Below are 14,701 nucleotides of genomic sequence, written 5' to 3'. Positions count from 1 at the left end.
GTAACCAAAAAAACACAAGGAATGGTGGAAATTTAGGGCCGTGCTTCAGTGCAGCATTGTGCAGCGCACGGTCGAGATCATGCAGAGGAAATAGATAACTTTCTATCATTTTGGACCATTATTTTCTCTAAATCAAATAAACAGCTAATCCTCCTGCCTCATGTATACCGCATCCACTGTTAAGGCTTGTAAAATGACAAAGAAGGATGAATTCAGCGCAGAAGGTTTCTGCAGAAGCAAAAATCTGCAGAAACCCAAGAAAATAATCTTGTTAAGTAATTTATTCTAACAATTTTTGCTGAAAAACTATTTCAATGCCTTGATTTTAGGTTACAATTGTGATTCACCAATCATCGAGCCAAGACCTGCCCCTAAAGTTACAGTAAATGTAAAATGCTTTCAATTCTTCACTTTGTAACGATTGATTTCTTGAATAATGTCATCAAATTCCACAGAGAAACGCTCTTCTTAAAAATGAGAACAACAAGACAACTGAACTCTCTTTACTTACACATAGATATATAACTATAAGTCACACAGTGCATTTACAACAAGAAACCCTCACTAGCACCAAACACACCAGCCCAATTTTCGAGCTAGCCATTCTCACAGAAGGGGGGGGGGGAGAGAGAGAGAGAGAGAGAGAGAGAGAGAGGATTGATTTATCTTTTTGAGGGGCACAAAAGAGGATACTTAAACCACTAAAAATACTTCAAACACCTACTAATCTTTGTCCTCTTAAGAACAGATGAAATCACCTCTGCTTTTCAAGGACTTCCACCAGGGTAGATGCAACTGTTATAACCTGAGAACAAGGGAATAAATATATAGATTAATAAATATAAGGACTGTCATTTTGACATGATAGTCCTTAGATGCAATCATCACAGCAGAAGAACAAGGGAAAAAATCTTCAAAATAAATACAAGGACTGTCTAGTGACATCCGTATTGGTAATTGACACCTTTTGATTGCCTCAGGTTTCACTCTCAGAAGTTACTTAAGCCCAGGTGGAAGTTTCACACTTCAGCAATATATGCTACATTCTAGCCCTCGGCTCCTTGAATATTAGGCTTAAAAGCTCAGCAAGATACGGTGAAAAACAAAGGCCTTCTCTCCTTTTTGGTAATGTTTAAATTGAATATCAAAATATTTAAAATCGTCATGGTTTAACTATAGGTTGGAAAAGTTCTGAGGAGAGGGAATAACAGACTGCTTAGGTGGAAGGGTTAACTGTGTGTCAACACTCCCATCCAGGAGATGGGCAACAGCATTGAATAGGCTGGCTAGTTCCAATAGTCTATATTGGCACTGGAATTGCATAGACTGTTAGTTCCAAACAGCCACTGCAAAGTAGAACAAGAGGAACCGATGATTCAACCAACTTCAAAAGAACTCCTTTTTTCAATGCTCCAGGGAACAGAAATGAGCATTAGGAAGATTATAGATTTGGGTATCTAACATGTTGCCATCCAGCTGACAAGTTATGGATTTCTAATGTGCAATTAGAATCAATATCAAGATCCATTCAAACAAATACCAATTGCTTGATCTCAATAAGTACTTGAATTTACTTACTAGGATTGTTAGACGTAAGTGTTGCAGTATGTGAAAAATCACAGTCCCAGGTATTCCGGCCGGATTTTTGGTAAAGGAGATTCATGGCATAAGCTGCATGTGAGGCCACAGTGTTTGGTTCATAACAGGTACCACCTGGTTGGATTTGACTACAATCAATTCCCTGACTGCAAGCATAATCAAGATCAGCCTGCAACTGAGCATCAGAAACACCAGGCTTGGGCATGCACCACCCTGTTGACTTTGATTTGGGTGCTGGAGTTGCTGGGGTTGTTGGAGTTACTGGAGTAGCAGGAGTTGTGGGTGTTGCTGGAGTCTTCTACAAACCATAAAACAAAGAAAAATTACTACCCATCCAAGAAGGGATATATGATAAAAATCTACATCATCCAAGAAACTATGAAGAAACCATTGGAAATGCAAATAAATTATAGTAATCCAACCCATAATAACAGAGGTAAAGAAGCAAAAAGATTTTGATTTCTGCTCCTCCTGAATCTGTCACATTCTTTGAACCATCTGAGTCTTGTTATTTTCTGATGTGATCAAATAAGTAGCACTCTAGATGGGATAGTTTTAGTTACGCTGTCCAGAAGAATTGAGTAACCAAATGAATCATCTTAGGCTATTAAAGGCATCATAAAAAAATTGTGCAGGGAGATGGGATTCTCCCTCTAGGATATATGTCATATTCGTTAAGTCCTCTAGCTCACTTATTCAGATCAGTTGAGAGTCAGATCACTGTGGTCAAATTACAAGCAGATCCTTTTCTAAAGATTCCTATACTTTGAGTATCAATTGGTTGCAAGACGTGAAAACTTTAGCTTTGGGCAACACAAGTGATTATTAGTCTACTGAAACATATATAGACTAGATAGGAAGATGGCAAAGATGGTCCACAAATTATATACTGTGTGTTTGAATAACTCTGCTACCACAAATAACAGGAAGAGATGATAGACAACATTTGACAAGTATAAGAATAATATATTTGCCTGAAGTCCAATAAGCCCTCGTAGAACTAACTTGGTTTTGCTGGTGTATGACCAATCACTTATGACTAATACCTAATTACTGCACAAGTACTCTGTTATATCCCAGAAACTAAAACGTCTACTCTACATAAAAACTGAGTATTAACAATAGATCGTCATGAGACATTCTCAAACATCGAATGAAAGTGGAATAAAACTTTTATGACCATCATATAAGTAAACTTCTATGGTTAATCTGAATCACTTGGCCAAAAAACTAATAGGTTGGGTTCTCACTGTCAAAAAGTTTCTGAGCTACACAGCATAGTGAAGAAACTTCTGACTGTGCAAACCTAGCTCTCCATTACCCACCAAATCCAATCACTGGGTACATCGGAAATGTATGGTTCATATCATGTGCAGAATTTCAGAATCAATTTCAATCATAACTCTCCCAAGCATTTACATATTCCTCTTTTGATTTGGCTGGACATTCTTATCAGTTTTTCCATTGGGTTTTCAAAGTCGATTGGTAGCAAACTCAGCTAGAGTTTCAGCTTAATATGAAGAGGGGATATTGAAATATATCTACTATATGGAAACTTCCGTTTACATGCGAGCCAGAAAACTTAATGTCTAACACCATCCTGTCAACTGTTTAGTAATTCCCCAACCCCATGACTCCATGAGAATCAAGAATAAATGACAGAAGATAACATAGTTAATCTCTTTGTTTGATTGAGGGTTTCATGGGAAGATTCTCACCTGACTACTCTTGGAGAGACCGATATCATAACTCATGGTCATATCAGGCTTGAAAAGCCCGAAATACCGCTCTGAACCTGCTCCAGGCTTCAAGTCCTCGTCATACAGAGCAAAAATATAGGTATCAACTGACTTCTTTGGCATCAACGGAGTCCCAACCATTGATCGAAGGTGAGCAATCAGATTTCCATTATAAGCCTTGGCGTTCTCCACGCTTGGACCTACTTCATCGCTGCCCCCTTTGTATGGCCACCCTGTCTCAGCCACCACAATCTCTACCCCCTTGAAGCCAAGGTTGTCCAAAGCAGATCGAACAGCATCAAGCTACAAAGCATTTAGATTGTTAATACTGAATAAGTGACATGTATGGAACAAGTATGATAACGATGGTAACCTTCTTACCTGGGCATCAAACATGTTCATATAATTAATGTTGGTATGTGAGTCGAATCGTCCTGAGTTGGGCTGGAACAGACAAAAGGCCAGAGTTTCAGGTCTGGGGTCGCTCTGATACGCAAAGAAAGGGTAGGGATTAATGGCGAAAGGAGAGCCTGTGGAATTGAGAAATCCCAGTAGACCTTTCATGGTGGGGATATATTGAGGATGGAATATTCCACTAGAAGGTGGTTCAGATTGCCTGAGAACGGCCATCGAATGTACAGTGGAGACTTTGATCTTCCCGCCCAGAGATGCAGAGTTGAGAGCATTTTGGAGATTCTGCGTCGCCGGTAGAAGCTGCGACATGAGGTTTCCGTCGTTGGAAGTGATTACCTCGTTACCGACGGTGATCGTGATGATGTTGCTAGCAGGATAGAAAGGCAGGACATTGGAGCTAATCCACTGCTGCGCCGCGTTAGGATCAGAGGCTAAGGATGAGATGTCGCCGTTCGAGGTTCCGATCATGATGCCGATGCCGGTGTTTGCTAAGGCTTTTATGATCGCCGGATCAGCACCATACATTCTGACCTTCCCAATCGAGGTGGACTGGAGCAGCTTCGCCGTCTCCGACGGCGGTGGCAGGTTGTCAGCGACTTGGCCATAGTTTACTCCAATAAATGATTCCGAGTCTGCAAAAATTGCAAGTCAGTACAAACAGGAGTCAAATAACTTCTCGAGTTCGGTATTCTTAAACTACTCTCTAGGGTTCTCTTATAAACTAAGAACTCCACAGAAGTGAGTTCGCAAACAAAGCAAAATCCCATAACTGAGCAAAGCAAAGACGATCCTAACAGAAAACTCCGAATTTGGAAGAGAAATCATCGACCTATCTAAACTCAGGTTCAGTTTGTCTCAGAAATTAGTTCAGAAAGGAGTGAACAGGAAGAGTGAAACAAGAAGGTAAGCTCCGAACTTGTAGTGACCTGTACAGTATATACAACTAGACTACGAACTTACTTGCGAAGTGAAGAAGCTGCAAAAGGGTGGCGAAGGAGAAGAGGGTTGAGATCAAACGAAGCATCGCCATGGGTGAAAAGCTTGCTCTGTTGCAGCTCGGTTTCAGAATTCGAAGAAGTTGCAAAGACAGCCGAGAGAGCGAAGAAGATAAAGACGTTTAGGAAATGAAGAGCAAGGGTATCATTGTAAAATGAGAGTGAAGAATATCTTGTCGGAGAGATACGGTCTTGTACAGTCTACACTTGTTCGTTACTGTTTTTAAAATTTCCGCGAAGCATTCGACTTTTAAAAAGCTAACGGTCGTGTTTTTGGATACAACGTGACGCCATTGCATTTATAGAAATTTCTGAAAGAAAACGCTAGCAGTCACGTGGTACTTACGAGCCCATCGCTAAATACGAACCGAACCGAATTGGGCCATTAAAACTCGAACCGGACCAGTACAATGCTAATTAGACCGTGTGTGGTTGGGGATTAGAAAACCTATCGGTTTCGAGCTAGTCCGATCCAACCTGTTAGTAACTTTTCGGCAAGAACCAAATGAAGTGAACCATAAAAAAACCCAACCTGTTATAATTTGATCTAAAAAAAGTTAGTTTTGTTGAGCTAAGTCTTTACCCAAGCCAAACCAAACCAAACCTGAACCGGAACTACAGTGGGTGCTTTCCGCCCTGAAAAATCCAAACCCAAGTCCATCCATTAGCAGAACACTTTTGATCTTACTTAATGTCTTTTGTACTTATTTTTCTTCTATGCTAAGAAAGAATACTCTTTTCCACTCTTGTTCCTTGAACCAAAAAGTTCAGGAAAAGGAAAAGAAAGATCATAGTGCAGGTGTTGGCTTCTCCATGCAGCGACTATATATGCTTGGAGAGAGAACTTTAAGCAAGGTGGGTATACTTCGTGTGCAAGAAAACACTTTCAGGAAAGATTGTATTCACAACTCTTGAGCCAGCCTTTCCAAGAATGGATTCTTATCCTAAAGCTGGGTTTAAGTTTTATATTATATTTGAACCAGCATTTTTCACTGTAAAATGAAAGAGTGTTTTTCTTTTTCTTTTCCTCTTTTTTGTTGTTGTGAGACTATTCATTTTTATTGAGACATTGTCATGATTAAATAATTTTTATATTTTATTCTTTTCCCAAGTTTTATAATGTTGATGTTAATTAATGTTCATCCCACTTTGAGACATTGTGCAATATGTCAATCTTCCATAAATTACATGTGCATTACTTTATATTTATCATCCAATTAGAAGAGTAAATCCATGGTTCGAAGGGTCGGTCATATATCGCCATGTTGGAGTAGGACGACATGACACTCCCCTCCTACAAGAGGTCAACAAGAAGTTGCCGATATGTTGCCAATGTTGCTTATCTCTCTTGTTTCTTGCATTTTAATCTTATTTTGCTCTGATTTTTTATGTTTACGAGTACATTTTGCTTTGTTATCGCTGACTATTACATTTTTATGTCAATCGATCGAAATTTCATACAAATTTGTGGATTTTCCAGACTTCTAGTTTCACTCTCATACATCCGGGCATGTGTCTATTAAAAACATTAGTTTATGTGATGTTTTATTTCAAAATAACGCTCCCAGTGTGTTTATTGGCCTCAAGTTAGATTACACAAAACCTCATATATGGAATGACAGATTTGTCACATACTTGTAGTTCTTTGCCTTCGAAAATGACCTCACACCTTGGTTAGGCAAACTAATAGGCTAAAATAACCCCAAATACCCCTCAAAACTAGGGGTTGATTTTTTATCGACACCCCTCTAAAATGTCACTCGACATATCGTTGGCGACACAAAGCGATTTTTCTAAGCTTGAGTAAATCACTTATCTTTCTCTGTCATACACACTATGTTAGATTTTTCAATTTTCTAATCATCATCATTTGCCACTATGTTAGATTTTTAAGCCACTAACTATGTTAGATTTTTCATGTTTCTAATCATCATCGTTTGCCAGTTAGTGGATATATAGGTTATTCTATATGATAAATGATCCCAATTCCCACTTGTTTCAATATCCAAAATTTATTTCAAAGTATTCACGAAAGTGACTCATATTCTGATTCAAAATTTTAGTAAAATCATCAAGATACCAATTGAATAGAAGCTGATACAAATTACAAACTAATGTCTTCTGAAATCGAAATCACCTAACTCACTGTAACTAAAAATTACAGCAGTGTGAAGCCTCTCTAGCCTTCCATCATCACTGGGCATAGTAAGGGTGTGGGTTATCTTCATTCATCAAAATAAACGATGGAAGACAGATTGGGATCTCTCCTTTCAGACCAGAAAATGTTCGTTCAGGAATAATGGGTTACTACTATTTCTCTGTAAACAAGATTATCCTTGCCTTGCAGAAATAATGAACACTCATTGAAAGAACCTCTCTAAGAAGAGTTCTTAGATCCAAACGGCTAGTTCACAAGTATTTAGATGTCAACGGGTTTCTGAGTCAACAGTTTCTTTTTCTAACTCTTTTGAATTTAAAACAAGATCTATAATGATTCAAGATACCCTACCATGCCCTACCCAAACGGACCTTTTTCCGAAGGGCCCAAGAGCATCAGGTTAAGCTGGCATGGAGTCTCTGGAAAGGTTGCTTTCGGCTGTGTTTCTTGAGTTCTGTAAAAAGAGAAGACAGGCATCGACTAAAGCTTCTTTAGCAATGGCCCATACGGTCAATCGCCCTGCCAAATTTCCTTGCCCTGGTTGGTGCTGAATCCCGTCAGATTCCTCCATTTTTCTTTCCCACATACTCATACAAAAGAAAATAATAACAATACAAAAATAAAGAGAAATTGAATACTTTTTCCACACTTGAATTTTGTGACTACTTGTCACAAAGGAACAACCTTACTGTGGCACCAAGACACACAAAACTGAAACACTTAGATTTGCACCAAGACTCACAAAACTGAAAAGGAAGAAATCCATTAGATAATAAAACACGAACAAAACTGAAAACACTGCTAGGACATTAGGGATACAAATAATAATTGTTACAACAGTACGTCAAAAGAATTATCGTTAACCAACAGATTACAGATACAAAACACACACAATTACCGAACTCAAATGAATAACAGAACTTGACCAGAAAGCCTTGAAAGCCCTGAAAGCCACTTACTATCTTTCACGCAAACAAAATACTGAAAGCAAAGGCAGGAAACGAGTAATGCTCGTAAATTACCCACCAGAGTGAGAAACTGGAGTGGTAATAAACTGACCGTCATTAAACTCATGAGAATACTGCTGCGGCAATGCATGCTCAACCTGCAACAAATTGCACAGTCACATAGATAACAAAGCTGAGTCCCTGTTGACTGTTTTAGGGTTATTACTTTCAGCAGAAACACAATAGTATGACAAATGTACCTATGCCAAAGCTAAGCTAAATTGGGCTCACTCAATCATATGAAAAATGTGTTGGGACTCAGGTATCATCAGTACCAGATGATATGCTGAGTTTGAGGGCCACGTTCACAAAGCATAAGCTGATGAATCCCAGCAGCCATGTCCCAACTAGAGCTAATTAAAGGAAACCTTTGGCAAGTTGAGCATTAGTTCAGCAACAAACACATCATGGGCATGGGCAAACACCAAGCTCTAGCCTAAGATTCACAGCCCATGAAAAAGAAAGAAGCTTGCCTGGTTGATGGGTGAAAACCATACACTTTTGTTGATCTTAAACAATGTCATAAGCAGGAGAACAATAAATTGGAGGTGGAGGTGGCATTAGTTAGAGACCGCAAACCAGACAAAAGGATAAATGATGCCAAAATATCCTATGAAGGAAAAATAAAACCTAAAAGACAGAAAAAGGACAGTCCAATCAGATGATGGACCAGGCACTTAGCTAAACATGCGAAGTTGATGGTATGTTGAATCAGGAGAAAGACACTCCAATCCTAAATGGAAGTAATGCAAATACACCTATCCCACCCTCAATTAAAAGAAGAGTCAGAAAAGCTTGAATATGTCTTCATGAAGAGTGCGTAAATAAAATAGAAGACATAAAGCAAGTAGAAACAAAGCATGTTCTTCTTCTTCTTTCTTTCTTTCTTTCTTTCTTTCTTTCTTTCTTTCTTTCTCTTTTTTTTTCTTTTTTTTTCCAAATTTTTGAGGTGAAAAATGAGAGCTTCAGAAATTTGAATCTCCTTTGTCAAGCACTGTCTAACAAGGACCAGGAAGGAAAATTATTTACGAATCATTTCTTGAAAAAGCGAAGTGCATGCCATAAGAAGCACTTGATGCTTTCATTGAATGAGAAGTGAGGTTTGATTCCCCAACTTCCTGACACAAAATGGTACTTTGGAAGCGAATGTACTAATCAATAGAAAAGAATGGCTGATGGTAGTTGGTATGACTCACCACAATAGGGCCAAGTTTATGGCTGGAGGGTGTTCAGACTTCAGAGAGAGAGCTTTCTATGAAAATTTCAGCTCAGAGGGGAAGTTGATCACTGTGAGGGTTGTGGCATTGGGCGTTAGCAAATTAATGAGATTTGCAGCAGATGGTCTTGTATGGAGAGTTGGCCAAAGAAGGACTGGATAACCTTGACAGACAATTGCAATATGTTCATAACATCACATTTTGCTGTTTATGATCCTCATGTAATCATATAATGCAAAATGAAAGATAGGAATATAAGGACTCTGAAACAAAGCATGATTTGGCCTGCATTTACATGTAGAAAGCTTCTTTTGGTTCTAGGGGCACTCTGTTCAAGTGTTAAAACCTTGTTCTCACACTTTTCCTCCCATCGTTACTTTTAAGAAGAATGCTCTCATGTATCATGTATGAACGTACACAAAGACCAACTAATAACCAACAGAACAGCATTAAGTCTGAAAGAAAATATCGTGCATACCCAATCATCATTAGAACCTGCACCAGGCACTAATACATTGATTTCACTCGACTTGGCTGTTGTTATAGAGGCCTTCAAAGAATCTTTGCTAAGATATAATTGACAGCCTGTTGTGTTATCCACAGAAATTGATGGCGCTGAGCCCTGGAGAGGAAAAGAGGGAGGAAGCAGACAATAACAAGAAAGAACTTCAGAACCTACTAAACATTTCCGAGCATATCAAGCAAACTCTAGATGTCTGATTTATATATTTTCTTATTGGATGCAGGGCAGTCAAGCCACTTGAAATAATTTGCTATCAAGAATATATCCATTCCATATGTCACATAGGACTGAGGACAAAAAGTAATAAAAGGAAAGACTACCTGACATTGGACCTCAACGCCATTGCAATTTACAACCTCAAAAGCAGCTACGACATCCTGTTTATAAATGATTAATTCTATGAGAATAAGTATATCTCCCCTGCAATAACTACTATGAAAAAAATGCAACACAAATAAGACAGTAGCTGTATCTGTTACACGCTTACAGACTGACCTTGAACACAATTCCTGTCTTGGTGCATTTGTCAACAGTTATATTGTTCACTTTTCCTGCATGTTATACAAATGGCAATAAGTTTTGTGTCAAGAGCTGCAAATAATATTCCTTACTTGTATGCCAAATAAAAAATTACCTTGGATCTGCAAAACAGAATCTTTGCATCCAAAAACATACACAGACTGTTTTGCATCACAATCATCAATTATCAGGTTCTTCCTTCCAATTTGATTTTCAACCACCCATCTGCCAAATGATACAGCCATGGATAAAAATACTTGTGGTAGACAAATATCAAGATCTCATTTAAGGTTGAAATGTTGTACACAGGAATCCTGCCAAAAATGGTGCAAAGTATTAAATTACATGAAACAACAAAAACATACTTGCGACCCATTTGTAGCTCCAATTTTGGGGGTCCTGTTTTAGAGAAGGAAGGGGACGCAGTGCGAGCTCCTTTATCACCGCCACTAATAATACCAGTTCTATCTGCACGGTTCTTTGTCTTCATATCATCTGTTACCTTTCTCAAACCTACGAAGCAAGGATAAAATCAGTCTGCTGACCATATATATATATAAAAGATAATGAATTTTCTTTAATTCTTTTAATGGCCTACCTGATGTCACAGATTTCCCTGAGCTGATTTCTTGAAATACAGCAGACATCCCTTCCTTTGGACGTGATGATGATGCATTAGAAGATTCAGAACTAAAAAGAGAACCTGGTGGAGGAGGTGGAGGGGCAGGGGCATTTGGTGAAGCTTTTGCTAAAACAGGAGCAGAAGGGGACTTGTTCCCAGTAGAACTCCATACTGGACCCAAAGGGTAGAAACTCTTCACATAATCCCTCAAACCAGGTAGATATACCTCCTTCAGAGCCTTCGCCCACTCTACGTGAGTAGGGTCTTTTGTTTTGTATCCAACAAGAACCTGACGTAGAATGTTAATGGTAAGTAGATACCAAATTAAAAAGTATAAATATACTTCTGTTCATTGATGCTGAATGTAGGTGGAAATTAAGATGGAATGATAAGATCTAATGATCAAGTACTTGAAAATCTATATTAAGGATTATCAAGTACAAATTGCAAAAGTTAGGAAGTCAGCGAAACAAACTAAAAGGATAAGCATAAGCATAAATTAAACAGGAGAAACCATAGCATGATAAGTGCATTTGGTTCTTAATCTCATTATTCAAACCACACAGCAATTGTTATTTTCCACTCATTTTTCCTTGCAGGTGGAAAATTTCATTTTATATGGGGGTAATCATTCTGTTATCAATAGTTGAAATGCTTATCATACCTTGTTGTTATAGAATTCAGCCATTTGCCAGCTTTCCTCCACATGTGCAATAGGAAGGCTCATACCTTCAAACCAAACGATTAAAAAAACCAATTGTGAACTGAAATTCTATAATTTCATAGCGGAAAAATAATCTAACACTTTCTCACCACAATCTTTGCCTGTGTAGGCAATCCAAGCTAAAGCTGTCAGGCTGTCCGCAACAGTCTTTAAGTGATTGAAAAAATCAGATCGCCTCCCCTCAGTCATTGTACTTGCTTTAGTTATTACTTCATTCAACGGGCTTGAGAAATTCTGCAAGACCTGCAATGTCGGGCTTCTGGAAATGTAAAATGGAATCAAATTAGAACCTAGAGAAATAACAATAACAATAACCCAAAGAAAAAAACACACTGTAACATTTATTATTTTCTATAATATGCAAGTCATGTGAAAACCATGCACGGAACTTTTTCTTTGTTTGTGAAATTTCTGGTACTATTTACTGTGAGCTATTGTAAAAGGTTCCTTTTAGCTAGGGTTTTCCATCACAATTATCAGCCATACGTCATATACATACACAGTGACTAGCAGCTTTCTGTAAACTGACCAAAGTATAGTGCATCAATTAGTCAACTCCATATTACTGGGTCAAAGCTCTGTTAAGTATCATTCAGTTGGTTGAACCAGACTACGTGAAGCTGCTTACCTGTTAAACAACCATGTAAAAATTTGATAACCATGTTTTTTATTCTTTATCCAAAAATCATAGGGTAGATGTCTCCTCTGCACGATCCCCGCCAAAAAAAAACACAAAAAAAGAAAGAAAAAGAACATAATAACATAGTGCTAGTACTAGGGTGACAGCATCCCGGAAAGGGGTGGGTTGGAGAAGGTTATAACCTAAGCCATTATATCTTAAACGGCAGGCTCTTGGACTCTCTCATAGCTGCACCTTTTCACTGAAATGTTTACATAGCCTCTTCATGTAGGAAATTTGAAATGCAGAGACCTCATTCGATCAACAATAGGTTGCAATCATCAGCAGAGAAGAGTAGAGAAGACACGATCATTAATATGTAAAATTTGAAATGCAGCAAAGATACATAAATCGAGCACTGACAGATGATTTCCCAGAACAAGTGGTGAAGTAACTGCAATTTTTGAAATCCATGCTAATTTTGTCTCTCGTATGCCTAGGGCAATGGGTTACCCTATTATCCACAAAATAAGAAAACCAGAAATCCAAAATCTTCCTCTTTTTTTTTTAGAAAGAACACTGAACCATGACAAGATCAAACGAAAAAAAAAAATGGAAATTTAGAATCTTCAACCAACAGATTACATTAGCTTTATTCGCTTGAAATTTGCAATGAGGTCATTGCCCCCAATAAATTCGGGGTCACAAGGCAGCATATATGATAGCGAAACTGAAGATACAACACCAAAAATCAACCGAACGGAGTTCAGCTGCTCACAAAGAAAATGAAGGCCCAATGCCAGAACCAACTAATCCATTTTCAGGCAAAATGAAGTTCAAAACCGAAATCGATTTGTACAGATTAAGCTCTTGCAATTCGTTAGACCAAAACATCTTATTCCAATGGTCTGAACAGTAGTAAAAACAAAGAGCAACTAAATATAAAAAATGTCGCTACTTTCCAAACAAAATTAAAGAGGGTAATTAGATCTGTAAGTCACCACCGGAACAAGCCTAATTCTAATTGAGAGACGAAATCAAAAGCAAACTAACCTGAGTTTGCTTGACATTGATGAGAAGCTCCTTCTGAACAGAAAATGCCTCTTCAAGAACCTTGGTCACATCAAGAACTTCTCCGCCAATCTTCTCCGCAGCAGCAGAAACCTTAGAGAGGTACTGAGCCGTCATATCGTCGTAAGCGATAATTGCCGGGTCGACTGGAGCATCAGCGGCAACATCAGACGAACTCGCTTGACGAAATCCAGTAGAAAGCGATTCCAGGCGAGCAACCGCCGATTCCAGTCTCTGAATTAGCTTCTCCTCCATCTACAATGACGGATCCAATAATTCAATCCTTTACGATCAGAAGATACAGAGATGATATTTTTTTTGCTTCTTCTATTATACGCTCAGTCTAGAATCTCCTGACATATGTTCTTCACTTCTTCCCTTTCAAGGAAGGAAAAAAAAAATTCTTTGTGGTTGGCACGCCGAAAGGCGAAAGGGTCGCTGTGAAAATCTATCTATTTTCTAAAGCACGATATTTTGTTTTATTTTTATTTTTTTCTTTTTCGACGGTGGAGGATGACAGTCTGGCTATCCGAAATGACACGTGTGTGTCTATGAGGTACATTCTGTCTTCAACAATCATAGGCTTTTTTTAAACCTTAGAAAAATAAATTTACGAAAACTCCCTTTAACTTTGGAAAATTTTCTGATCAGTCCCTCCACTACAGAAAATTTCTTCTTCCAGCCGCTGCACGCTGAAAATCTCGTTACTTTTCTTTTCTTTTTTTTTCTTTTTTTTTTTTTGGGAGGGGGTGGTTGTAGGCTTGTAGCCAAGGTTCAAAAAATTGCTATGTGTCGTTTAGTCGGCAACACCATCAACACGGCGACATTTGGAGGGAGTGTCAATGAAAATCGACCCTTAGTCTGAATTTTGTTGTATAGTATAACTTGAGGCTAATAAACACATTAGATAATAGTAACATTTTAACCTAAAACATTATTTAAACTAATGCTATTAATTGACACATGCCCTCCACTACAGAAAATTTTGGAGGGAAGTGTCAATAGAAAAATCGACCCTTAGTCTGAATTTTGTATGTATAGCATATCTTGAGGCTACACAAACACATGTAATAAGGTTAGTGATAACCTAAAACATGTATCTAAACTAATGCTATTAATTTGACAAAAATGCCCTAAATGCAAGAAATAGGAAAGAGAAGTAACATTGCAACATATCGGCGATATTTGTATCAAACTTATTTGTTCGACACTAACAATGTATAGGTAGGGGGTAATATAGCCCCATGTACTCGAAACTTGGCGATAGATCGTCGACACAAATATAGTTAAAATGCAGAAATAGGAATATAACTTCCATTGCAAAGGACATACACTCAAAGCACACACACATATATAAGTATCCCGAGCCATGTATATGTACATGATCAAGTTGCCTATATCCTCAACTTCATTGTGACAAAGCCCTGTTGGGCTAAGGCATCGTGTCGCCACAACATTGCAATGCCTAAACAAAAAACTTCAAACCTTACATGC

At 38.2% G+C, this 14,701-nt stretch overlaps 2 protein-coding genes across 3 annotated transcripts; both read right to left on the bottom strand.

Moving 5' to 3' along the window:
- Nucleotides 1–247: 247 nt before the first annotated feature.
- LOC149014717 (O-Glycosyl hydrolases family 17 protein) lies at nucleotides 248–4,957 on the bottom strand. 2 transcript variants are annotated; one of them, XM_089155886.1, is made up of 5 exons: nucleotides 4,713–4,957; nucleotides 3,720–4,384; nucleotides 3,318–3,641; nucleotides 1,579–1,894; nucleotides 248–805 (listed from the first exon to the last, which is right to left on the bottom strand). In XM_089155886.1, the coding sequence occupies exons 1-5, from the start codon at nucleotides 4,780–4,782 to the stop codon at nucleotides 768–770; spliced, it is 1,413 nt and encodes a 470-aa protein (XP_089012012.1). In that variant the 5' UTR covers nucleotides 4,783–4,957; the 3' UTR covers nucleotides 248–767. The 2 variants fall into 2 exon arrangements, with proteins under 2 accessions (XP_089012012.1, XP_089012011.1); XM_089155885.1 differs by having other exon boundaries at nucleotides 250–805; nucleotides 1,579–1,897; nucleotides 4,713–4,955.
- A 1,627-nt stretch (nucleotides 4,958–6,584) lies between these two features.
- CAP1 (cyclase associated protein 1) lies at nucleotides 6,585–13,639 on the bottom strand. The gene is given in 11 exon segments (XM_089155829.1): nucleotides 6,585–8,010; nucleotides 9,608–9,751; nucleotides 9,973–10,029; nucleotides 10,148–10,203; nucleotides 10,287–10,396; nucleotides 10,537–10,684; nucleotides 10,770–11,082; nucleotides 11,458–11,522; nucleotides 11,607–11,739; nucleotides 11,741–11,776; nucleotides 13,190–13,639. Coding segments are annotated over 11 exon segments (1,422 nt in total). The 5' UTR covers nucleotides 13,463–13,639; the 3' UTR covers nucleotides 6,585–7,923.
- Between the last annotated feature and the right edge of the window lie 1,062 nt (nucleotides 13,640–14,701).

Source organism: Hakea prostrata, chromosome 5, assembly GCF_041222555.1.
Source record: "Hakea prostrata isolate BN-2017 chromosome 5, UWA_Hpros_2, whole genome shotgun sequence".
In the NCBI taxonomy this organism is placed as follows: Eukaryota; Viridiplantae; Streptophyta; class Magnoliopsida; order Proteales; family Proteaceae; genus Hakea; species Hakea prostrata.
Note: the sequence above shows the minus strand (reverse complement) of the source record. Positions and strands in the feature narration are given on the sequence as shown.